Source organism: Molothrus aeneus, chromosome 1 (assembly GCF_037042795.1).
Source record: "Molothrus aeneus isolate 106 chromosome 1, BPBGC_Maene_1.0, whole genome shotgun sequence".
Lineage (NCBI taxonomy): Eukaryota > Metazoa > Chordata > Aves > Passeriformes > Icteridae > Molothrus > Molothrus aeneus.
In genome coordinates this window covers 64185178-64212704 of record NC_089646.1, presented here as the reverse complement: position 1 = coordinate 64212704, position 27527 = coordinate 64185178, and the positions used below count along the sequence as shown (strand labels likewise).

The 27527-nt window shown below is 42.4% G+C and overlaps 1 protein-coding gene across 1 annotated transcript in view; it reads right to left on the bottom strand.

Moving 5' to 3' along the window:
- GMPR (guanosine monophosphate reductase) overlaps window positions 1-17237 on the bottom strand; it is a 41650-nt gene extending 24413 nt beyond the window's left edge. The window contains exons 1-6 of the mRNA XM_066558220.1: window positions 17068-17237; window positions 13014-13133; window positions 12309-12392; window positions 10332-10505; window positions 2506-2587; window positions 68-174 (exon numbers count right to left, since the gene is read on the bottom strand). Of these exons, the coding sequence (XP_066414317.1) occupies window positions 68-174; window positions 2506-2587; window positions 10332-10505; window positions 12309-12392; window positions 13014-13133; window positions 17068-17154 (654 nt within the window). The 5' untranslated portion in view covers window positions 17155-17237. The remainder of the gene's footprint in view (window positions 1-67; window positions 175-2505; window positions 2588-10331; window positions 10506-12308; window positions 12393-13013; window positions 13134-17067) is intronic.
- Between the last annotated feature and the right edge of the window lie 10290 nt (window positions 17238-27527).

The following is a 27527-nucleotide window of genomic DNA, read 5'->3' as shown; positions in this document are numbered from 1 at the left end:
ACTGTTCGATTCTCCTGTTCCACAACGATTTGCACAGTGGAAACCAGAGTGAATGATAGTTACTTACAGAGATGATATGTCCTTTCAAGCCATGTGCTGAGTCTGCACACTCAATAACAGCACTTAGCTGTGGATAGCCCACCCCTGTCTTAATCCGAGTGGTACACACAGAACCTAGACAAGAGAATGAGAGGAATAAACATAGTTCATCAGGATGACAGAAATGATACAGAAAAAATGTGTTTCTATCAGCATTACTGTTCTCCCAAGAAGTCTCTATTGCGAATGCTGGGTTCTCACAGACAAAAGGAGCACATAGGAACTTGAGTTCCGAAATGCTCTCAACGCCACTTCACGGGAGCTGTGGCTGAGGAGACTCATGTCCCCTCTTTCTTCTCCAGTGCCAGTCACAATTTAGTTCCTATCAGTAATGCTTCTCAGTGAGGGAATTACTGCATTACAAGAAAGCAAATCTGACTATCTGACTGAGGTGCCTGAAGGGAAGGGGCAAAAGCACCAGAATCACAACCTGTGAGACTCAGCAGTAGCATTTATTACCCGACTATTTCTTCTAATAAATATTTCTATCTCTTTTCTACATTTTTAAAAAAGCAATTCTATGGTAAAATCTGTGATTTTTTGGTAACAATTTTCCCATCTTTTGTTTAATACTGAAGGCAGGAATATTTGGCAGATGACAATTTTGGGGAATATTAAAAAATCAGCATATAGCATTTAAAAAGTGAGATAAGTAATCATCTGAAAGCTGAACAGTACAACAACAAGGGAAATATAGGAACTATATCTACTCATTGAACTATATTATTTATACCCATACATTGTGCATGCATGTACATATAGATAAAAATAAAGGTATGTATCTATCTATATATATCTATCTATGGATAATATATTTTACCTATGTATATATAAACCAATTTACTTACAGTTCAAAATAGCAGCATGGATCTTTTGGAATACCTTCTCTATTTTGTTCCCTCAAATTAAGAGTCAAAAGGAGGCCTACTTTTTGCCAGTCTAGGTTCTATAATTTAGGATACAGACCTAAAAGGTCTGCACGATAACGAGAATTTCAAAACAGATTCTAAACCAAAATGCAGTGAAAAATGAATCCCTTCACTCAGCTGATATCCAGGTATACTCAAGCTACCAGTAAAGCAAAAGTTACCAAAGATCCTTCAAAGAACTGGCAAAGTGAAAACACTGAGAAGAATTCTTGCAAAATAGTAAGAAAGTTAGCTTTAATTAAATAGGGAAAAAATATAATTTCCACAGGGCTTGTACTGCATAGTGTATGTAATGTTTTATAATAACATGATAGATCATTATCTGGAAAAGAGCTTCAAGACCTGAGGGAGAAACATTCATTACTTGTGGGTTTGCATGGTCCACTTGTACAGATCTGTTCAGGAAGATCTCCAGGGAGGACTATACAGCATTTACCCACATTTCCATGTTTGAGGCTACAAACTATAATTATTCTTCTTTTAAATCTGAATTTGCCCGTGACTATTACACCATGAAATCGCTGTTGTTGGTTCTTCATGTATTTTGCAATATTTATTGTTTGATATCTTCCTGGGAACAACTGCAATGTTTATTACATCATTTTCTCTGCTCCAGTTATCCATTCATGGACCATAACTATCTGGCATTGCAGAGTAAACAATCTGCCTGCACTGCACTGGATGATCACAGCTCTACTGTCAGTGGCATTTGTGTTAGCCACTTTAAAATCTAGCCTACATATGGTGACTCCAGCTGCAGTCTAAGAAGAAAATAGCAAAAGAAGGAACATGTGAAGGAAGGCACAAGGAAGGGAAAAAAAAAAAGACTATGGCAGTGTATGCCAGACAACATTAGGGAATGGAAGATAGGGAAAACATTGTAAGAAGGTCAGGGTTCTCTTGTTTATCTATGGAAACATCAGAGTGATAGATAGCATGTAAGTACATTAATGTAAATTTTAGCTCCCAGGCAATAGTAACAGGCAGAGGCAAAATTATCCATATTTCACAATTAACACCATTTCATCTTTGAAGACATTGACAGGGATAACCTCAGCTTCACAGAACACAAAGCTACTCAGAAACACATCTTTCCTTGATAGAGGTGGACACCTGGACACAGCATCCTTTGAGCTTTAGCTCGGATGACTCATCCTGTTTTCAGCAGGCTAGAAAAGTGTTCCCAGACACAACACGTTATCAGTGATAATATCAGGAACTCAGGCAGCCCAGTGCTTCCAAAACCAACTATTTTCACTGACTGGAGGTGCAATATGCAACACTGTTCAGTATGAAACACTGGCACCCGGTATGTAAATTTCTTAAACACACTGTGTGCAAGTTCACTGGTACTTTATTGACCTGAGTGGGTCTTGGCATTCTAGCAGGCAAGGAAACAGCATTATATACTTGTTCCATCTGGACAACTCCTCTATCCTCTACCAACAGTACCAAATGCCACCTTTATTTGACTTACCTGGTCCAATACCCACTTTAATAATATCTGCTCCAGAAATAATAAGTTCTTCTACCATCTCTCCTGTCACCACATTGCCTGCCTAGAAAGAAAGAACAGTATCACAGGTACAGGAGATTTCAAGACTACTGCAGTAAAGACTAAAAATAATAATGTAAAGTTTGATCCAGAGCTTTTAGAAGTTGAACTATGCAGAGTATGGAAGAATATAGTTCACCACACTGTTCCTTGGACATGCTACCAAGACTAAACCAGGTAAATTCTCGAGTCAAATGAATTTAACAAGTAGTCCAGTAAACCCTGATCCTTAGCATTCCATCAGATCTGCTTTGTCATCGTCACCCAGAGGCTCTCAACCACATCATCCCTAACCACAGGGGCTATTCTTCTCTCTTCTATACAGTGAACTCCTTCACCTCTCCTGCCCTGCCTGTCTCTCCAGAACAGCCTAGAGACCTCCATGCCTTTTGCCTAACTCACTTTGCAGGAAGAAGTTCAGATCTTGTTTAAAATGCTGAAAAATAAATTTTTCCTTTAGGATTCAGTATTTTGCCCACTGAAAGGAAGGTACCATTCTTCTAATTTTTGTGCATTGGTGCCAAAATTGGTATGTATATATAGATGATATAAATCTGAGCATTCACACCATATACATACATTTTGTTGTGGTGATGCCACTGGTTAAAAACAGGGGTTTGGTTCCCTCTGCATGACCTTTGCAGAGATATAGAGAGCATGCTGTTTAGGGTAACATCTTCTTTGAAAGAAATTCTGAATTGGTTTGTGCTCTTTACCGTATTTTTTCTTACACTTCAATAGTCTTTTCCTCCTTTTGCCTACATCGTTATCTTTGCTGAAAGTGAGGATAGCTCTCTCAGCCTTTGTCTTGCTTCTTCTAGAAAACTTCTTCTATTGGCTCTCCACATCCCCAATTAATTGCTAAATCTTTGTTTGCCTTATACCAGACTTCCTTGAAGTCATACCAGACAGATCTTTCTTGAACCTGAGGAATGAGAACTATCCACAGTGGTACAGGTGAGCTCTCACCAAGGCTTTGCACAAAGGCTTTTTGCCTTTTCTATGGAAATATCTTGCCTGACACAGAAGAATGCCTTTGCCTGTGTCACACTGGTGGCTCACAGTCACCTTGTGATCTACTCATGCCTCCAGGAACATTTACTTACTCCAAACTGTAGTAGAAACTTGCAGAACTTCCCCTGATACCGTGCTACCTATTCCTAGAGTAACGTTTTCCACATGTGGTTTATTGAGGTGGGGGCCCTCTTCTGCCAGAGCCTCGGCTGGGTATGTGACCTGTAGTAACCATGAGATACAGATTTTTCTGGTTCATGGATGCTGTGAATTCAAAGAATGCCAGTGTGATTAAATTACTGATACTTTTAATAAAAGAAACCACAAAACAACCTTTGAGCACACACTTGGTAATTGGCTTGCAAAACTGGTGCAGTAAGTGCAGAGAGCTGCCAGTCTATTTCTATTCATTTAAAGAAACATTTTGATGCAAGCTCAGTGTGACAAGACAGGCCCTTGCATGTGTTCCAACTGTGCATCTGATGGATCAGCAGTCAGAGTGAGGCTAGAGATTAATTCCCTTGCCAGGAGTATCCTCTGTCCATATGATTTTCAGGGAAAAGACAGTCTTCAAAGAGCAAGGATTTCAAATGACATTTGAATCCTATTCAAAGAAGATTTATGAGCTAAAACCTATGCTTTGAGTTACATTTGAAAACAAACTGTTAGCCAGTGCATTTTCAGACCACGCTTTCCTCTCTGTAAAGGGCTGCACAAAGCAAATGAATGCTGACATAGCACACACTGAACTGACTCACTACAGCTGTACTAACTGCATTCCAATACTCTGAGGGAACATTGTACAGGAATGCAATCCTATAAATTGCAGCCCACAATTTGAGAAGGATGTGAAGGTCTTTGAATGTGTCAGAAGAAGGTAGGAAAGCTGGTGATGTGACTGAAAGACTGTGGGGAGTAGCCACGGCACTGGGCTCATCTAGCTTGGAGAGAAGGTGGCCAAGGGGTGACCTCATTGTTCACTACAGCTTCCTGAGGAGGGCAGGTGGAGAGGAAGGTGCCGAGTTCTCCCTGGGATCCAGGGACAGGATGCATAAGAATGGCTCAAAGCTGTGCCCCTTAGGGAGGTTCAGACCTGACATGAATAATCAGTTCTTCAGTGAGAGGGTGGACAAACCCTGGAACAGGCTTCCTACAGAGGTGGCCAATGCCCCATGTCTTTGTGTTTAGTTTCCCAGGTCTTCCCTCACACCCCTCCTGTAAACTGGAATAACACTGTTTCACCTTCTGTCAATAGGAACCTCCCCACACCCCCACACTCCCAAGACCTTTGATAGGTGATGAGAGGGGTCCTGCTCCAACATTTCCTAGCTCCTTCAGTACTCTTAGACAATTACAAACCAAGTTTGGTTTGTATCTCAGCTCTGTGGCTTGTCTCATGTCTACAGGACATTCCGAATCAGGAAAACTTCCTGTTTTCCACATAACCTGTTTTGCACTTGTACTAAGGACAGGCTATTCATTTCTAGAGATCTGAATTTGGATCTAGAGATGTTCAGAAATCTCTAGATTACATAACGATACTGCAGGCCTTAGCAAGTGTTTGTAGCAGCATTGATAGGGGCAGAGGAGGAGGCAAATTCTAAAGTCCTTACTTAGTACAGCTTTTATTCAAATGTAACTATTGCTGAAGTCAGCAGAAGGGTACCCAGGGAATACTGGGCAAGGCCTGTTCTCCACTTACTGATTTTTGACTCCTATTTCACCATTTATTTATTTTTACTGAATTTTGCTTCCTCCTTTTATTAGCTTGAAACAGCTGACAAGCCACCACCTGAAGCACTTATAAAAATAATGACATTATCAAGCAGCAATTTGTGGTCTATGATACAGGACCACTTAAATCTGCTCAAAAGAGCATGATATTGATTAAAAATAAAATAAAATAGAACAATCAGGAAATAAAGAGTATATAATAGGTACAGTGTTTCAGCTAAGTGCTGCTTCCTTTCTGCTCAGTGGTAATTTGTTATACTGAGTGCTGTACATTCCAAGATGGGGTGATGGAGAGTGTGCCATTTAGGACATCAAGGAAACAGTTTACCTCTGGAAGGCAGATGGCCACCTGTGCTGTATGACACGCACCACAGTACAACCTGGTGAAACAGTGGAGCACATTAAAAAGATTCATAAATAGGAAGGAGTAGGTATTCAAGTCAGTAGTTGCATGAGATTTGGTATAAAATATGTATTTAACTTAAACAGTAGTGTCTTCTTATTAGCAGAGCATAGAGGGTTGTCAAACTGTCTCTTCAGAAATGTTAACCAGACGTTTACTGTTAAGTTACTGCTAGAAAATGTTGGAACTGCATATGTTGGTTCAAAATGCTCATCCTAGCAGGGAAAAGCACTTATGTCCCCAGCGTACATTTTTTCCTGGAATGCATGTACACACATCACTGATTTCTGTCCTTCTGAATCTGCAGATCCTTTACAAATTTTCAAGGAAGACATGGAACTCTACATAGCAGACTTCAACCTGCCAATGAGAGGCTTGCTTCTTTTAGGTACCTTTTGCAGAGCCCAGAGAGCACCAAAAAAACCCACTATGAGAGAGGCACAGTTAACTGTATGTTAAGAGACCCCAGTATGACAGCTGAAGGGAAATCAGTTTACTCACATCCAGCTAAACTCTGCTTTACTGAACCAACGCTTGCCTTACCACTCATACCAGTATGACAGCTGAATTGAGGCAAAAGGGCTTTTGAAGTCCCCACTGGTTGGGTAAAGCCAGAATACTTCAACTTAAATAAAAAAATCTGAAAAGATCAATATAGAAAGACTGAGACTACAGAAATTAAACCCTCTTAAAATTAGCTGAAAAGAATAGAACACAATTGGAACATGCACTGTGAAGTCACTACAGGCAATACACTTTGTCGTGTGTTTACACAAGTAGTCAGGGAACAAAGCAATTGGTGCAAGTATTGTGATGTCCATCACTCAGTATGGGGTCCCAAGTGAACACCAGCCCAGGTCATTCCAGCACCATCCAGGATGACTGAACTGTGGGTCAGTCCTGAGGAAAATCCTGCCTCAGAAAAGTCAAAGGAGTTTCCCTACTGACTTTATTGAGATCAAGATTTTATCTAACAGGATTATAAAGACTACAGCTTCTCTGACAGAGATACAAAATTAGTGAACACATAGGGCAGTGCCTCTGAATTTCAGTCAGGCATTTGATACTGTGCCTCATGAAAGCCTGCTATAAATATCAACTCATACTGCCTAAGACAGGAACACTGCTGCACTGATTGAAAGCTGCTGGCAAATGGCAATGGATCTAGCTGGGGAGAAGTGTCTATGACAACAGTTCTCAAACTTTCTTCCTGTATCCTAGAGGAAAGCACAGTCTGTGCCTCCACATTATCAGGAAGACGGCCAAAGGACACTTCCCACCCACGGAAGTAAGGGGTGCTTAACCATGAGATGGAGATGCCCTTTGCAAGGTTGAGCCACACTCAGTGGGTGCTTGCACTGTGCCTGACCCGAGGCAGGCTCAGCAGCATCCCTCTCTCCTATCCTGGGATCCTGCCTGGCCCCTGTTCTCAGATGCCAGCCCTGGTAGACATGCCATGACTGAATTTACCCTGGTGTGTATTCCAGGGATGAACTGGGAGTAGACTACATGGCTTTCTCTGACTGAATCCTGCCTCCATTCTGCCTCCAAGGCCCAGAAAAGGTCTGCTACCGACTCCAAGGAGGAGCAACAATTTCTGGCTCCTGCTGTTTCCCTCTGCTTCTGCTTTGCAATTCCGCTTGTCTCCTTCTCTGGCCCACATCTTGTGGGTGCTATTGTATCTCCAAGTGTGCTCCTGCCTCAGTCTTCCTGCCACACTTCCTGCTTCCCTCAGGGTTGCTCTTCTACAACAAACAGAGGAATAGTATGAAAAGAAAAATTCAGGATAAAACTTGGCAAAGTTTGCAGGCAAAAATAGCTTAGCTTGTAAATGGACTTTCAGGGTGATGGAATAACCCTAAAGTCTACAATTAAACTAATCAATAAGGACTATGCAACTTGCAATATAAAGGCTCTGATCCTCCACCATGAATGTTGACTAAAGGTTTTCTTTAGACTTGAGCAAGCAAGCATGATTGATGCAAATAATGCTGCACAATAGCAAAACACCCCAATGCGTGATCCTCCTCAGGATCTTCCTGGTTCTGGGAAGCACTTGTGAGACACTTAGAAGACTTAAATATTCCTTCTTCTCCCATTCCCAACCTGATGAGTTATTTAAGGCAAGTCATGTTGTACCTTTGAGCCCCTTTTTGTGTTCCCTACCCTTTGTGTTCCAGGGAGATCTTTGTAAATTAATACAAAATGCAGTAGAGAAAAATCCTTGTGTCAGAACCAGGCAGAAGAAAATAAGGTAATGTGATTATAAAAGTAAGTATTTAAAAAGACAGAAACGTGGATTTGAAAGATTCTTACACAAGAGACATCCTTGGTCTGCAGGGGAGTATTGGCCACAGAGAGTACGACATTACATTAACCACAGTTGTGTTGCACATCCCCTTTCAGCCTCAGAGCTGAACCCATTACGTGGCCCCTGGGAACATGCATTCCCTGAGATCCAGGGTTGGGTTACTGTTATGTATTGCACTGCAGCTGACTGTGGAATGAATAGTCATGCTGAGGAAAGCAAACAAGGTCCTGGAGATCACTTTCAGCTATGAGAAAACTTCTTTATTTTTATACCTCCTATTTAACTGCTAACCCTTTTGTTGGAAGGTCCCAACAGCAGAAAGCATACTGCAGGCATAGTACAGACACACCAAAGCAGTCAGAACAAACAGGTAGCAGCAGGACATGTCTTCCAGATTACCATTAAAAGGAGCCTAGACCAGCTCCTGCATTTCAGCCAGGAACAGCTTCAAAAGGCCACTTTGGCACAGAACATGAATTAATTTGGAAGCAGGGTAGAGGTGGGTGTCTAGTTGAATCAGAGACCTTCAGGGACTGAATAGATTCTGGAGGCTTTGGAATACTGAAGGTTTTTGAACACCCCAAGTTTGTTAGCATGCTTTTAGGAGTGGAAATTATTGCTGTGCAGAGATTAAAAACATAAGCCATATTAAGCCATGTTCAGATAAAGGAGCTACAATCAGAGAATGCAACTGAACAGGTCAGGGCTGTAAATGTGCTCAAGCAGGTGGTGCTGTCAGGACAATGAGACCTGAAGTACACAATAACCTTAGCCACAAAAGCAGAGATACTAGGAAGGCAGCTGAACAGATGTGGAAGGTGGATGAGACTGGCCTAAGCACCCTGGACTAAAATCTGGTCTTGATATCTTGACTTTGACATTGACCTTCTCTGCCTTCTGGGGAATTCATCTTGGAACTCTTGGTTGAGTTCCCTCCTCAGTCAGCAAAGTCAGCAATCAGTGGGGGGATGGAGGAGGACATGACACACAATTTTCTTACCACTCCTGACAGAGATAATCTTTGGCTTTAACTATGTGCTTTAAGCTCCCTCCCACAACTCTTCAAAGACAAAGGCACTGGAGCAATCATGTCACTAGGGACAACAATTCAGATCCAAAGCAAGGAAATGGCTTCTTCCCTCACTGCAGTGAACATGAAGCAGAAAGCTCAGAAGGCCCACATTTATAATTTCATAGTTCCAAGATCTCTCGCTCCAAAGCCATGGGAAATATGATCATACCAAAATGGCTCCCTCCTGACAGCTGTTGAAGAATGCCTATTCATCAGCCTATGATAACCCAGAATCCAACAAGCATTCCAGCTCACTTCAGTTTTCCATCATTCCAAAGCAAAAACACTGCCTTCCTCTGACATGGGAGAAAGGAATGCATCCTCTTCTGAGCTGCTTGAACATATTACTCTCAATTGAACCAAGGGAGAATGTGCATTTAGGAACATTCTTACTTCACATTTACTTTACATGCATGAAGCTCTATCTGTGGCATGGGACAGCAGGCAAGTGATGCCTAAACACACGATTTTTTGCTGCACTGGCTTGAAGAAAGGCTGGTAACCTCACGACTGATCTGCTGCTTGTTTGAGGATTTCTGCTATTCTCACGGAAACAATTCAGACACATTTCTTCAAGAGCCCTGGTAAAGCAGCAGTAGTGCTCTTCTGCTAAGAGTTCCATGTCCATGTAAACACCTTATTTTTGGTGCAAAAGGGCTCAAGGAAGCATGAATTAGCACTCTGAGATGGGATAGTAACATCACAGAAAGCACCATGAAAAGCCCCAGCACTGACCATTTTGCTCCCTCATAATGCTGTTCACAACTGCCCAACATCCCTCTCATTCTTATCATGGGCAAGGATCAGTCTGCATTGATCTGTCTTCATAGTGATCTAACAATCATTGGCCCCAGCTGGCCGGAAATGTTGGTACATTCCCACAGCAAACCTCTGCTTGGAATCACCAAAATTAACCTATACACTTAATGATCAGAGATCTCATCTAGTGTGGGAAGGAGGACATGAGTAGGAAAAGAACTGGATCCACCCAGTCCTCCATGCCAACTTATTCAGACAGCTGTATCAGATCACATAATAAACATTCCCACAGAAATCATCAGCAATGGACAGACAATACCAAACTGTTATTAAACACCCTTCCTTGGTTCCCTTCCTCTTCTAGCTTCTGATGCCTACCAGTCAAACTCTGGGTCCTGTTCCTGGACAGAATTAACACACACACACACACACCTCCACCCTTTCTACACACTTACCATAATGGTGTGATGTGGGAACAGGGCACGGACTGACTTCACAAACTCCACGAAATACTCTGAATAGCCATTTGCCACATCCAGGCAGATGTATTTGATAGCTGGAATGGCCTCTAGAATACTTGTTAACTTTTTCAAATCTTCTTGTCCACTACCTGAGCTTGCTGCTACATGCTAAAAAACCAGAGAGAACAAAACAGAGTAGTAGGTTGCAAAAACTGAAATAAACACACATGATTTGTCTTTTCCTGCATAATCTTGGCAGGACTTGTGCTGGTAACTAGTGAAAAATCACACTATGTAATATGAAATAAATACCTTCCTGGGAAAATCAGTGGGCTATTTCTGTCTAGTTTAAATTATATAAAAGAGAGGGAAATTAGCTTTCTAGCATTCATTCACAAGTGGATTGTCACAGGCATATATAATCATCTGAGATCAATCAAGTTCAGACATTCTCATATTAACATGAACACAAGATGAAGCCCTAACTTGGTGTATTTCCAGGAACTTAGGTAAAACTTGGGGCACTGTCAGAAAGTAAAATCTAGGTCTTTTAAGTTCACCAAGCACTCCTGTGATGTACAGAATCACAGAATAATTTTGATGGGAAAGGTCCTCTGGAGATTTTGTCGTTTAATCCCCTTTCTCAAGCAAAGTCAGCTACCATTGATAACAAGCAGATTGCTTCTTCCTTTGCCTTCCAATCAGTTCTTTCCAAAAGAAAAATAGTTTCCACAGCTGTTGGCCTACAAAACCTCTGCAGAAATCCAAGGTCACTGTGCAAGTCAGTATTTAATCACTACAGGAATAGGAGATCCTATTCCAGTCATTATGTACCACAAGTAAGTTAAGTTTGGAAGTGTTGAGATACAGGATATTCCTGGGACCACCTTCTACCTTCTATGGTGGCATGTAAGTAATCCTGACTGCCCAAAGTGCTAGGCTCACTTTCAGACAACCCTGTAATCAATAGCCTTTATAAAATAATTCTGAAATGTGCCACAGGTAAAGATACAACATAGCAATGTTGTATTCTTTTCTATACAGAGAAAGATCAAAAACTCCACTGAACTTTGAGCATGTAGGGGAGATGGCCAGGCACACTTACAGTGCCTCTGCTGGTACAGGGGCCTGCCAGAAGAAAAGAACAAGACACAGAAGACTGCAGAACTGCACTCTGTGCCTTGACACGACATATGCCACGACTTCTCTGTCCTAATTTGAACACAGAGGATGATATCCTTCACAGTCAAGACAGAAATGATTACATCTTCAAGCTTTCATTTATTTTTATATGCATACGCATGTAGAGATGTATGTGTGCATGTATGCACATTTCTGAATGTGAGAAAGTCACAAATTAAGTCAATGTTTAAATTTATTGAATATAATGGCTCAGGCTAGGACCCTGTGAACAAGTGGGATAGCACAGGCAGGAAGAGCACAAAGTGAGCTCTGGTGCAAGAAGGTAAGTGGAGGACACACAAGCTCTGACAACTTTCAATGCTCATCCCTGCCTGGGCCCAGCACCTAGGCCCCTGAAGCCTGTAGACTCCAGATCCACTTGCACACCTGATGGCAAAGACTTTGCCTGGCACAAGGGTGTGCAGGGCCAGCTGTGGTTGGGTTATTTGAAATTATTCACATCAGTGAACTACCACAGCGCACAACAGCAACAGAAGCACAGCACTCATGCCTTTTCCTAAGTATTTCCTCCTTCAGGATACTTCTCTGTTTCCATTCCAGGCATATACAAACTTTGCTTTTTAGCATCTTCATATAAGCACTTTCATAATGGACTCACGTAGCCCTTCTTTTAAATCAGGACAAGCCACTTCCCTTGATGAATTTAAGAACAGCAAATATCTTCATTCCTCAAAACCTCACTTGACAACAGCATTCCCTAGAGACTCCAGTGTATGTGAGTTCAGAACAAAGCAATAAACCATAATAATTTACAGTAGAAAAATGTACCTCAAGGCATTCTGGGTGATTGGCAGCAAACAGTTTCCATTCTTCCAGAGAATAATGCTTGTGAATTGCAGTGAACATTGCATGCTAGCAAAAAAACAAGAGAACTGATATTAATGTCTCAGTTAGTAATTTTTCCCTCAGCTGCAAAATAAGGCATTAGAAAATCCCCTTTTAAGTATAGGCTCATCCTGCTTGGAAGAAACAGTAACAGAGAATAACAGCCCAGGGAACTACAAACAGCTCTTCAAAAGCAATTTGGCATGCTTAGCCAACCTTTCAGGACCAGGTTCATGATATGTTTCATTAAGCAACTGTCAGTATTTTGAATGTGACAGAGGCTCATTAACTTAGAAAGTGCTGCAGTTCTATAACCCACACTTTCAAAACTTGTCAGCTAATTATTTTTTTTCTGGCACGAAGCACAAAGGGACCTCAAAAACAAGCTCTAGAAGCTCCACCTGAAGCTGAGCTACACCCAAAACGGAAGCTTCCCAGTATGGAAGCATCTCCACAGAAATTTCCTTACATCAGGAGCCCTGTTTGTGGTGACTGTGCTGTTGAAAAAGTACACCTGCTTTTTTTTATTCTGGAGTTTTAAACTCGCATTCCCCTATTCTCAACAAATTTAGCTAAAAAATCAACAAAGGCTGCTCACTGTCCCCCAGCAGCTTCCCAACTGTTGCAGAAATGAGAGTTGAGACTTACTTTTGCCATAACCACAGCCATTTCAAATGTCCCCACAGTGTCCATATTTGCCACTATAATGGGAATTCCTGTGTATGTCTGCTTGGAGTTACGGAAGGTGAAGGTGCGTGTGAGGTCAACCTGCAATGAACAGACATGCATTCTTTTATGTAACTGATTGTAATCTTACACGAGTTTTGCCACAGATTTCAGATACAGCACATTTAGACACAGCTTCTCCATTTTCCTCACATTTCCTGCTCCTTTTGTTCCACTATTACATAATTATTTTAAATTTTTTTTTGCAATTCTGCCTTCCAAACAAGAAAAAAAATTAAAACAATGTTTTCTGCATTAAATAGAGCTCTTACTTAAGAAAAACAATCAAAATAAAATTAAAAAACGAAAAGGAAAAAGGCAGAAGGGCTTGGAAAGAAAGGACAATGAGGATTGGGTTATTGTATACAGAAGTAATCTCAGACGTTTGTATGGCTGCCTGAGAAACCTAAGTTGAAGTCCTAACTCCAAAGAAGTCAGAATTACAACTCCCATTGTCTCCAGGGCATAGAGGACTTTGAGCCAGTCTTGAAGGTAAATGACCATACAATAAAGTATGCTTTTTTGGTCACAGTTACCAACACTCTTGCCATACAATATGAACAATCATACCTTGCCTTGCTAAACCAAGAAGCTGCTAGTTTCTAAGTTAATGTCTTAAAACTGTATCTACCCTCACCTTCAAAGACATTTCTTCTTCAGCACCTTCAAATGATCACAGTAACATCAGGCTTTTTTTTTCCTTACATCTGCAAGGGGTATTATCAAATTAGATCAGTTCCCACTGACCTAAGACCTTCCTACCTATGGGAAAATGCTCAAAAGGCAAAAAAAAAAAAAAAAGTACAACTCTAAGATATTAGTTTAGTCTCTAGTGAAAATGAAGGCTCTTTCAGTTTTCACTAATCCTCCCTGCAACTTTAACCCAAAAACATTTGCAGACCTGAACTAAACGGAAATCTATCATGAGAAAGAAACCAACAGAAAAAATACAGGATTTTTTACTATTCAATTAAAACACATTTTGAGCACTTCCAAATTGCAGGCTATATTCTGATTAATATTGTGAGGGATTTATTACTGATTTATATAAGAGAAAGAACTTGGTGCCTTAGTGATAAACTCTGAATCAGGTTCTCCTACAAGCTTGTAAGGGAAGGGTCACTTTAGTGAACAAGCTAAGATGTATCTTAATGGAGACTCCACTTTCTCACATTTACTATCAGAGGTCTAATTCTCCAGCCATCATGGATGACAAAACATTCTTTAGCTGCAGCTAACAATAGAAAATAGTATGAAGAAGATGGATGTGAAACAAGTATGAAAATTTAGTTTACTTTACTCCCTCTTAACACAATGTATTAACTAAAACCAAGGGCAGGGGAACCCAAAAGTACCCCACAACTAACTCCACACAGATGCCAGCACCAGTACGACTCCCCTGCAGTTTTACAAAGGAAAAACATCTCTTTCAAAGGAACATCAGAAAGGAGAAGAGTTACGTTTCAGAAAAGACACCAAAATACCGCTAAATAGACGCAGGACAAAGCAAGAACTTGCCTTGTAACTTTTTTGGTCCTTCACACCTTGAAGCCTCTCCAATATCCCATAGCAGTAAGACAAATACGTTGCATAAAAACCACAACCTTTGCCTGGTAAATACATTCAGTGCTTTTTCTTGTTTTATGAGAGTCAAACAACAGCTACTACTCAGGTTCACTTTTTCCATTCCGCTCCTCACTTCATGGACTTTTAGTATATCCTCCACAGTTGCTTCTTCTCCATACTGAATTATCCTGGTATGTTTAGGTTTTTCCTCATGTGCAAATCAGTCAACACTATTGATCATGCTGGCTGCCATTCTCTCTACCTATTTTAGCAAACTGTGCTGCTCTTGTGGACTTAATTAAATTTAAAAAATTTAAATTAACAATTTCCTACAGGAACTTGTCTGTTGAACTTGCCATGGACACAGGGCATGAGCAAGCCCAGCCAATGCAAGAACAGGTTATGTGAGTACCAAGACCCCACAGACAGATAATGCTGCTCGCACTCTCCCACTCCCACCCTTGCTCTGACCAATTTCAATATTCGAATTCAAGCATCATATTTTCTGGTATCTTTTCAAAAAGGGAAAGCAACCATGGTAAATGAAGACAGTGCAAGGACTCAGAAACAAGTACCAATGTAGCAAACCTACAGGAAGATCTGCAAATATCCCAAACCGTCTCTCTAGGAAGCTGACTGAACTCTAGTCACTGCATAAAAAGCTATCCTTGTGCAAAACGAGGCATTCACACCAGAGAAGCAGACGCTTCCTGATATAAGCTTCAAAGCAGCAGCTTGCTGGGTAGCAGGCACTGTAGTATGCTGCCTCTGTTCCTCTGCCAGAACTATTTATTTATATTCTTGTTTTGAAGCAGACTGGGGCTGTCCATTTCAGATCTGGCTCTCGCAGACTCTGTTTATCCCTGTTGCCACAGCCTCAGTGATGGTGTCCAATTTCTTAACCTTCATCGGTTTTCACTGACCTCCTCATGACACGCACTTTTTCTCATCTGCAATGTTTTAACAGTTCATCAGAGTCACTCGTTACAACCCTGCCATATCAGCTCATGTTCCTCCTATCGTTTTCCCTTCCCAGCAGCCCTTCTTTCCACAGCCTGCACCCTGCTAAATATACAAAACACTGCACTTGAAGGAGCCATGTGCCTGCCACTCACTCGGTGGAGCATAGCTCCACCTGTTTGCCAGGCTGGCACAGTGAATTTTAAGGAGGGATTCATAGGTCCCCAAGCAAATAGCTCCAAAGTGCCCAGAGACTTTATGTGCAGTAATTGCACACGATGAGGAGTTATTCGGCTGGGACACTGTAGATCATAAATTAAAAATTACTTGCCAGAGACACACTTTCTGCTGAGAAGGCCTCTCACACCTTATGATGGCAAAGAGGTTTTGCTTAGCTGCTGCCCTCAAAATCCCTGGCCATAGGCCTATAGTAAACACAGCCTCCCTGTTTCACTTTCCCTTTCTACCTCAGTCTCTCTCTCTTACACCTCCATGTCCCCTGGAGAAAATCTTAATCCTCTTTTCATCCCCCAACACAACATAATTCCTTCTTTAGTCAAACTAAATCCTTTGTTAACCTTGGGGTTGTGTGGGGTAAACGAGAAGGCACCTTCGATCCTGAGGCAGCCATGGTTTTTTGTGGATGCAATCGATCCTTATGGGATTGATTTCCCTGGGTCTTTCCCGATCCCTGATGAGACAGAACCACAGAACTATTCTGGCTAACAGTGGCCAGAAGCACACAGAGCCCCAGGGGACACCAGGGCTCTACACACGCCGGTCACACGGGGGTGAAACCCAAGAGAGGGTGAAATGCACCCATTGCCCCAGGTTTGACGTGACTTCCCTCAGTATCCCCTATGACGGGGCACCCTGCGCACTAAGAAGCGCTCCCCAGCGTCTTCGCGGGTTTTTATTAATTTATTTTTTTGAGAGCACATCAGTTCCTCGGTACCAGCACCGCCCACAGCCCCCGAGGCTGAGGGCAAGCTGCCTGTCAGGCGTCATCACCGGCTTCCGCCGGCCCAAGCTGCGGAGCGGGTAACCGGACACCCCCGTCCCGCAGTGCTGCTGGTTCGCCGCCACCGCCCCCTCAGACACTGGAGGTCAGGCCCTGCTCAGCGCCGCAGAGGCACCTGTTAGGAGCAAGCAATTCCCCACTGCCCCCTTGTATTTCAGCTTGAGGAGCGAGGGAGGCCAGCGCGGCACCGGCCACCCCCGGCTCCCCTGGGGCCGTGGCGGGGGGACACGCCGCGGACTTGGCAAACCCGGCCCCGTCCTCCCCTCCCGGGAGCAGCGGCATCCCCCCGCCACGCAAAGGGCGTCTCGATCGGGGAGGGCATTGCTGCGCTAGACCGGGGAATAAAAATAAAGCGGGGGGAAAGGCGGGTTAAGGAAGTTAAGCGTTGAGAAGGGGGAGGAAAAGCATGCTAGGTTTGGATGCCCCCACCTCTGCTCTGCTTTTGAGGCTGCTCCTTTTAGGTCTGACCAGGACATCTTTAAAGTCCAGTTTGAGGTCTGCGTCTACCCGGGGCATCTCGCTGGGCTGCCGGGGCCGGGATTGTCCTGGCAGCGGAGGCGGCGGCAGTGGCGGCCCTGCTGAGCTGACTGCACCGCCCCGCCTGCAGAGCTGAGCCGAGCCGCGCTGGCCAAAGCCCGCCGGCCGCGCACCGAGCGTATTTATAGGGCGTGGGCACCAGGCCCCATCGCTTTATTAGGCGAGGGCTGTTTTTAGCCGAGCCTCTGCCCTGGCCCCCGCTGCGGCTACCCCCGCCTCTCCGCCCGGCTGTGTGCGGTGGGGGCAGACGGGGACGCGTCGCCTGTCCGCAACCGCCCCGTGCGGGGCGAGGCGCCGGCGGCACCGCGGCGGCTTTAAGGGCAAAGCAAGGGCAGAGGAAATGGCGCCTCCATGTGACCGAGCGGGCCCCGCCGCCTCGGGTACCGGGTGCGGGAGCCCGGCCGTGCCGGACGGCCGCTGCGGGACTGAACGGACATTTTGGCCTGACTCCCTCTACCTTCCACTGCCCCGAGAGGGGGTTTGTGGCGTTCCCCAACGCTGTTAGGGCTGCTGCAGCGCGGCCCAAAATGCTGTCCCTCCAGCCAAATAAAAAAGACACCATTTGGTATAGCTGGGATGTCGTGGGAATCCCACTTGCCGGGGTGCTCCTCTCCGATGCCAAACCCGGCCCCATCCCTGCCCGGCATCCGGTACTGCTAAGGCAGAGCTGGGCTGCCCATGGCACTGCAGAGCGCAGCACAGAGCCAGAGTGTGGGTTTGGCGTTACAGACGTTGAGAAATGTGCAGCTGGTTGGTCATAGGAGAGTGGTCAGAGCACCAGCCACCTGCAGCTGCCTCAGGAATTTCCTGCTTCACCGCACTTAGAGAAGCAACAGAGAGTTTTTGTGTTTGGTTGGGGTTTTTTTGGTGGTGCTTGGTTTTTTGGGAGGTGGCTTGTTTGTTTTTTTGGGTTTTGTTTTTTCGCCCCAGCATACAGGAGCCTGATTTATGCCTATTTCCTCCAATTTCAACGGTGCTAGCCATAGTTTAACACACAAGTCAAAAACCACTCAGAGCAGCAGGACTGCACAAGCTGAGTCCATCTACATCTGCTGCCGGAGGGATCAATGCAGGGTAACCAGATACCACATGAGATGACTTCCACAGGAGTCTTAAGCCTTAAAGTCTATTTAATTATGAAGTCAGTGGGTTGTAAGATTTGGACTTTGGAAGACACATGAGCAAGCCTTTTTAGTGACTGGCAACGGAAGCCTGGGACACTTACTCAGACACATTGCAGGAGGAGGTAGCACTCTCTCCTTTATCTGAAAGTTGCATACTTCTGGTCAACACCCTGCTTCACACAGAGCTCTTTTACATCTTTGCCTGAGTGTCCCAGATGATCCAGTATGACCAAGCATGAGCCCGGGGCTTTACACAGAAGGCAGAGTATTTGAGCGTTTGCAGTTTTGATTGTCCAGGTGGAGAGGCCTTGAATCTGGGATTTTGGAACTCCAGATGATGTTCCAGGAGAGCCTTGCTGTTGTGGATTTTTCCCATGGAGATATTCAGGAAAATGACTCTATAATTTGTTTGATCTGCATAACAGAGGTCATTCATTTGGTGTTTTCTCCACAATATAAAGGAACTACTAAAACATATTTTTCAGAGAGACATATGTGCCACTATTTACTGTTAAGTAATAAGAGTACTGATGAGAATGGGTCCTGTGGAAGTGGCATGTCTGTAGCAGAGGACTGAGAATGGAAAAAAACAAATGCAATCTGTCTGTGCCTGGCACCAGGTCGTCCATTTGCCCTCATGGCAGGCATGTGATGCTGAGAAGAAAGAAAGAAGCCACTGCATTGCACTGTGAATTCAAAAGGTCAGCACTGTTTTGAAGAGTAGGAGATAGGGGCTAGCAGTGGTATGTGTAAGCCACAGAAAATGCATATCTGATGCGGTTTACAATTTCTAGTACTTTAGTCTCCACTCACAGAGCTCACAGTGCTGTTTTCCTGCAGATCACACTATCTGCTAATATTCATTAATTCACCATGTACACATACCAACAGACTAGTCAGGTGTCTCAGATCGGCTTGAGAGTTTTTTAAAGTTTACAAAGTTTGAAATTCCCTAGTTTCTTACTTCAATATATATTTTCTGTAAACGAAATTATGTTTTCTTGTTGAACCACCTCTGGTTTTTTCATTGTCCTTTCTGAAGTATGGACACTAGAGGGGACATGATCAATAATCACATAAATATCATAGCCAGAAATGAAGATCACCTCTTTTTTATTCCTCTTTATATTACTGCCATACGCCTGCGATAAGTGATCCCATATTATCTCTTTCTGCTATGGAAAAAAAAGCTGTTCATCCAGGCTGGATACAGTTTAGTCTTCAAGTGCAAAGGAGCCATCACCGATTTCAAATTTAGGATATGTAAATGATTTGTTACTTTCCTTCAGAGTTCTTTTTTTCTCTATTTCATTGTTTTATAGTTATATTTAAAAGCAGATGGAACAATGCACTCAGAAGGGAACTGCTCAGCCACTGTAGCTGAAAATGCCAATGTAGATTTGTAGATCTTCTAAAAGTTTTCTAAGCTAGGTCTTTTTGAGAAGAGGAAAAAGTGATCATTATAATGCAAATAGTTACTACTGTGTCTAAAGCCTATTATCAGCTAAGATTGTTGAACTTGTGGTTTTCCTCCTGCTAATGTAAATACTGCTGTATGTAATAGTATAAATTACTTCACAAATCTGACGTGGTAACGAAGGATGTGGAAGAGGCTGAGGTACGCATTGGCATCTCCACCTTGTCTTCCCTGGTAAGATTTATCTCAGGATTCCCAGGTGCCTGAAACTCATCAGAAAATCAGGAGTAATGAAGACACCCTCATAAGAGCAGGATCAGATTGGGAAGGCAAGTCCTGAGGACTAGAAGAATCAAATATCAGTCCTGTCTTTGAGAAGAGCGAGAAGGAAGGAAGGAAGATCTGGGCTAGTCAGCTTCACTTCAGTGCCTGAGAAGGTGGTGGAGGAAATAATCCTGGAAGTCATTTTCAAATGAATAAAGGACAAGAAAGGCTGAAGCTAGTTGGCATGAATTTATGATAATAAAATCATGCTCAGCTCACTTTCTAAGATGAAATTACTTTTTCAGTGGATGAGGAAAAAGCATTGGATCTTGTTTATTTTGACTTAGGCTTTTGACAGATTTCAAGTAACGTTTTTGTAGGGAAACTGATGAGGTGTGGACTAGCTAAAAGGACATTGAAATGAATTGAAAACTAATTGAACTTTGGGCTCAAAGGCCTGTGATTGGTGACATTAAGTAGAGCTGGAGGCCAGCTATTTGTGCTGCACCAGGTTAATTGTATATGGCATTAAAAACACTTCTTTTTATCAATGCCTCATATTTTTCTTATTTAAATAAGAACACTTTCTCAGTAACTCCTTGGTACTGAAAGAAGCACTCAGTGACAACCTGAAAGTATGAGCACTCATGAGCACCTGAAACACCTCTAGGGTGAATTTTTAATGATGTTGTCATTATTTGTCAAGAGAAATTCTGGTCACAGCAGATATACAGCTAACACAACTGAAGGCACATGCTGACTTCCTTACTGTGGTTCCTAGGAAAATACTATAGCCTCATGTAGCTCCATACAGACAGCCTGTAACATAATTAACGTGCCTGTTTAAGGAGTGTGGTGAGCACTAGTGAAAGCATTGCTCAGCTGACAAGTGCTCCCACAAACTGTGTGTCACAACTTCCCAGCAAAATCCCATATCTGGAAAGAACAACATGCTGCAGCACATGTGTGATGAAGATTTTTCACTCTTAAGGAGAAACAGTACATTTAAGGAAAGAACCCTGTTTTTCTTATGAGAAATGTAAATCCCTTTTGTTTTTCTGTTTGAGTTCGGGCCTTGTCTATGCTGAATAGCATTTCCCAGTGGATGGATCAAGAAACATAACTGAGCAAACCCTGCAAATGCAAGCAGATTTCCTTTTGCAGGGGAGATAAGGGTGTTTCTCTGAACTATCAGTATTATTGCAGCACCTATGTTAAGGCTCTTGCTGACCTTGATAGCCACCAGAAATGGGAGGAGTGGGGCTGACACCTCTGCCTTTCCTAAGTGTGCCAAGCAGACTTCAACTACATGCATGGAGATCACTTGTTACAAAGAAACTTGTATGCCATAAGTATTTTCATTTCAATTCAAAGGTCCTAGAGGAAAAATAATCTTAGTTGCTAATCATCAGCTAAATCCCAGGCCCACACTGAAGTCAGTAGAACAACTTCTCATTCAAGGTACAGTTTACTTAGGAATAAGTGACAGGATCCATTCCCATTTGATTTCAGCAGGTTTCAGATGTTAATTGTAAGTAATCACAGAAATCTATAATTAATGCAACTCTGACCTTCCTTGGCTTATGAAATATGCTTAAGAGTCTGTCTGTGCTGATAAGTAAAGTGGACCACACCAATCTGTCCCTGCAAGGCAAGAGACAGAATGTGGCTCACACTAAGCCATTTAGATGCCATATGTGAGCTTCAAGGGGTCTCACTCAAACTGCATATTGAAAATAGTTCCCTGTTCCCTGAAATGTCCTCAGATTACCTGGAGGAGTGGTAGCTGTCCATGTTGTTCAAGGGAGCGTGATTCTAATTAAAAAGCGTGGACAATTGTTTTGTAGAGCTTGTAGCTGGGTCCATGCTCAGTTCCAGTTTGGTTTACTATTGGACTTTACTGGCACAGCAGTGGTTTGAAGATTTTTTTTTTAAATGGTCAAAACCGGTTGTATACTATCCATTATGGACTGTTACTTCTGTTCATTACAGAACTACAGTTCTACATACTATAAAAGGCAGTGAGATTCTCTCTGTGGAAATATTAACTCCTCTCACAGGATGTAACAGGTATTCTGTTGCTGCTATAAAGCTGTAGGTAAGGAGCCATCCTCTCCTTAGCAGTGCCCACTGGTAGAACAAGAGAAATAGTCACAAGCTGAAACACAGGAAATTCTATCTAAGCATTAGAAACCACTTTTTCTTCCTGTGAGGTTAGACTACATGATCTTGAAAAGTCCCTACCAATCTCAGCCACTCTGTGATTCAGTTGTTCCATACATTACTATGTCATTGCAGAGCATCTTCCTCTGCATGGTCTGAAGGGTCTTTAAAAAATCTGGTAATTACATAGTTTATTTGGTGGTCATTTGATAGTCAAATTAGTTAATCTCATTTACATAAGGAAAAGGCATGGAGAGAAAAATTTAAGGATGAAGCAAAGTCCTATTCAAGTTACACATTGATAACTCTAATTGTGATTTTATACTGGCTTTATAGCAGTAAAAGCCACTGACCTCAGTAAACTTATGCCTACTTAATAGCACTGCTGGGAGAAATAGGCTGGAGAGTAAACTCATCAGAGACAAACGTTGATTTTGCATTAATACCACTGCTGCGAGAAGTAGGCTGAGCCCATGTTTTCACATCTGTTTTCCTTTCAAGTCATCAGACAGCCTGGCTACTTGGCTTCACCACCTCAGGTTGAGGGGGTGAAGGTCTTTTGTCTTGGCTGGACATAGGCTGATTTACCAGGCTTTTCCAAAATACACTAGACCAAGCAACCCCAGTGAGGCAGCAAAACTGCCTTAATAAATAATTACATTTACAAATAAGTAAACAAAAGCAAGAATGCATAATTGCAGAAGGATTAGAGCAGTGACGAACTCAGCAAAAATAAACTTCTGGTGTTGCCTGTAAATCAGCTGATGATTTTTTTGCTAGCAAATCACCTACTGTCATACAGCACATAAGAATTTCACCATGTTACAAGCCAGACTCAGCTGGGGTTGGCCATACCCTCCCCTCCTGCCAGTGTTTGCACTCTAACTTGGAAACAAGCTTGCACCTGAACTTCATCCATTACTTCTAGCCCAGAAACTCCCAAGAATCCATTGTCAATTCAACCGTCTCATGTAAATAGAGGAAACTACCGAATTCAAGAAGAAATTTTGTATAAATGTTTCTCTCACCAGCAGCTGATTTTACAGTATGCAACAGAGCAGTCACAGCACCGCTGAGGCAGTGCAAATGCTAATATTGCTGTTTGCCTCTTTATTTTTAATGTAATACCTTTATCAATGTGCTACTTTCTTCATATAAATCTGTTGCACATGGAATTAGTGCTGTTGTAGGCTTATCCCCGAGTTTGTGTTACTCAGGACCAAGGTGCTTAACACAGAAAAGAAAATAATATCTGCTTCCCTTGCTTAACCCCATTGATTTGCTCATTCTCTTGAGCATAAGTCAGACTAAGGTTCTGAAAGTCCTTTTCCTGCTTATGGAGAGGAGTCGGGATGTTGCCTATTCTAATCCTGGCAGTTGTGGGGTTTTTTGGCTTGGTGCCCAAAGTCTGTTTGAATAAGCCCACTGCCATTGCTATATGAAATAAATTAAAAGCACAACATTAATTTTAAAAGCCAGCACCCATTATTTAACCAAACAAGATTTTCTTCGTTTTCAGGGCTTTCCTTGACATTTTTATGTTGGGTGGAAATGTTGCCACAAATTTTAAATGGGAGAAATGCTTCTGAACTGTGAACATCTGGTAATGAATAGCTTTCAAATCCAATTCAATCTTTGGAAAAACGAAACAACTTTACTGCCCTACTGCACCATCTACAGGCAGGAAAAAACCATGCTCATGATACAAATGTTTTAACTGTTTCGAGGTCTTTCTTTAATCATTGCAATTAATACATAAACCTGTAATTATTTTTTTAATCTCAATTAGTATGAGAGTTTTATGCCTTTTGTGTGTAAAATGACATATCACACAACTCTAAATACCCCGTACTCTTGGGCTGGGTAGCTTTGCCTCTGCAAACCTTGTGTTAATTTGGATCTTATCATGAGGATATGGAAAACCAGATTGGCTTGGTCCTTTATTGCAGTTTGGGCATTTAATAGGATGTAGATAAAAGCTGTTGCATTTATCAGCTGTCACACACTTTCTTCATAAAGACACCTACATATGGATTATGATTAACATCAACTCAGTTGTCACCACTATGCCTTTTTTACCCATGATTCCTCACTGGCTAGAGTTAAAGATATTCTTAAAATGACCTAGAAAATGCTGCTTCTCTTTCCCACAGCAAATAAAACCCTGCTAAATATTCTCGTATATCATTATGATAAAACGGGAGGGGAAAATTTAATGCCTGAGCTTGTAAAATATGCTCTAGTTTTGCAAGGCTGTTTAAAAAGTGAATATTATTAGCATATGAGGCAACAGTAACTGCACATCTGTAGCTGGTGTTAGCTTAAATCTAATGTGGTTTGGGTACCCATGTTCTTTAAGTAATCAAATAGGAAAAAACAATGTGGAACTGATCAATCAAATCTCATGAACTGCCTTCCTCATTTTAGGAAGAAAGCAGACCTTTTTTAGTTGTTTTCACCTTCCTGAAAATACAGGTGTTTAGAAAATTATTATCCAAATGAAATAACATCCTTAGTAGTGATAAGTAGATTTATGCATCCTGTCAATAAAATTTGAAGGAATTTAAGTGATTTTGTTTTGAATGTAGAACAAGGGGCTAAACTCAAGATCACTTACCTGCTTGGATTTTTCATATGTAGTGCCTCTGCTGTGAAATCTGTGGAGCAAGGACATTATTTGGTGCTGGATATGCAGCACCCAGAGGCAGTAAGGCATGGATCCTGATTACAGTAATTTTTCATTTGTATAATGAAGACTTTTGAAAATACTGCCTGCTTTTAGTCTGTCTTCCTCCTCTTTGCCTAGAAAATTATTATTTTGCATTTTGATTTGTGCCTACCTCTCTCTTTTTTCCTGAGTTGCTGTGTGGCAGTGCTGGTTTCTGATGTTAAAGGAGTTGGCATGTTTCACCCCAATGTCCGTATTCAGCAGAGGCAGAAGTCACTTCTGTGTGTGGTTTGTGGAGTGCTTTGGGATCCTTCAGGATGAAAGGTGTGATACAAATATTAGATACTGTTCACTCCCTTTTTTTCTGCAGCACATACAGTACTAATAACTTTTCCTATCATCTTGAGCTCCCTTGACTAAATTGTCAAACATCTCAGTAATACCATGAACATTTGCTTCAGGCACAGTCATAATCAGTTCTGTTAGCTCCATCTTTCCAAAAGGATGGCTATTCTCCAGGCACACAGTTGACTCTCCTACTACCAAATACCTTTTCTTATCATCCTCAGTAGCTTCTCTTACAATTCCTCTAGAGCTTCCTTGCTTTGCTCTAATCCTCCATATCTCATTTCCCATGTCAGTTCACCTCCAGTACACTGTTAAGTCTGTGCTGATCCTGTATCATGAGCAAATAGGACCAACACAGGGATAGTTCTTTGGACTTCCTCCTTCCCTTCCTTCCCATCCATCCATCCCATGTATTTAGATGGCAAAGCCTCTATCCTCTTTAGGCAGAGCACTGTGAGGAAAGCAATAATCAGCCTCTCCAAGCTACCTAAGCAGCACCTCATTCTCTTCTCAAAGAGAAGCAGAACACTACTGCTTTTCTGAGCCCTTCTGCCCAGCTCTGTGGGAAAGGGAATAATTAGCCTTGTTAAGCTACAGGGCCAGCAGCCCCTTGCCTTCCCTCCCCTCCCCTCACTTGACCCCCAGTGTTTTAGAGCTGCAGCAGTCCCTGGGTAAATACAGCTAAGCAGCCACTCCCAGCTGTGCCCACATTGCCACTCCCTGCTCCTTCTCTGGTGCTGCTCTGACATCGCCCAAGGCTGCACAATTGGCCCTTGAGAGCTCTGATGGTGAAAGCAGAACATGGAGGGGCACTTCTTCACACTCCCTCTTTTTCATTCCTCGTTATTTTAGCTCAATTAATTTGCTCTCATGTTCCTGAACCTTCTTGCATTCAACTGCAGGCTACTTTTCCTGCTGACACCCTGCTATCAGGTGGTAGGTAATGTATTGCTCACCAGAGCAAGAACTTGTCAAGAAAATTGATGACCTGCAGTGTCCCTTTTGGGACAAAAAAGTCTTGTGGAGTTTGTTAAGGTATGTAGGGCTGTGCTGTTGTGTAAGGGAAAATATAGGAATAAATAAATGTCTATAAATGTTCAGATTTCTGATCTTTGAAAATTATTCACTTGAATCACTGTGTCCAATTTAGTAAAAATACATATTTCTTTACTTCTTAGTACTTTCCCATGCCACCATTTGGGCTGCAGTGTAGCAGGCTGGTATATATCATGGCACACAATCTAGCTTCCCTCACTTCCCTAAGTGTAAATTGGGACTACATCCTTAGGAGCCAGTGGTGGTGTCATCATATAAAACTCATGTGTGTATGATCAAAGGAGTCCCTGTTTTTCTTTCCCCACAGCTCATAACAGAGCTTGGAAATACAGAACCATTTTGATATTTAAAAACCGTTTGATATGTAATCAGAACAGAAGCTTGGCATATGAAGAACATAGGCATATAGCTGAGCTGAGCTTTGGGAGACATTAAAAATGAATTATGCCAATAAAGAACAGCTGTATTCTTACATCAGAAGCCACAGGGACAAATAATTAATTTGCCTTCATTAATTTCCCAATTCTTTTCTGGCAAAAACTCCAGAAATGCTTAGACTACAGATCTAATTGCCATCAAGTGAGTGTATGTATTGAGACTGTATCAATTATTGGGCCATCAAGTGTCTTTATGAAAGCCAATTTCTGCTCATGCAATGTTAAGATCTCCACCACCTCCAACCACACTGAGTCTTTTTTGTTGCCTGCTAGCAGGAAGTCTGGAGAAAAGGTGATAAAATGTTGAGGATCATTTTCTTATTTAATAAGTCTGTTTCTGAATCTTGGCTGAGCAGAGCTGCCACAGTTGTGAGGTGGAAGAGGAAAGCAGGCTACAACGTTAATTCCTTCTTAAAGACAGCACTATGGAGGCCACAGCATGTTTGTCTCCCATGCCATTCTATGAAAAATAGCCATCCCTAGGTTTAAATTGTGTGGCTCATTTTATTTTAAATCAAATAAATAAATCAAACCAATTGATCAGATAATTGGTTTGATAAATTTCATAAATGTGGGAGTTGAGTGGCAGAAGAGAAGGGTACTGGAGGGATGGTGGGGTTTGTACCTGGTTTTTTTGAAGGGGTGACAGAGATACCCTACCATGCTGGAGAAGGACACTGTGCCCTTGCTGCCATGAGGAGTGCACACTGGAGGGCAGGAAAAAGGCCAGGACACACTCAACTGCCCCTGGCTTCCAATGAGCCATCCCATGCAACAGCCCCTTCCAGGAGGGCGCTTGCCACTGTCTTCTCTGCCCAGCAGTGGGCTGCAACACAATGTGTAGTAGTGGGCTTGCCTGGAGGGAAAATACATGC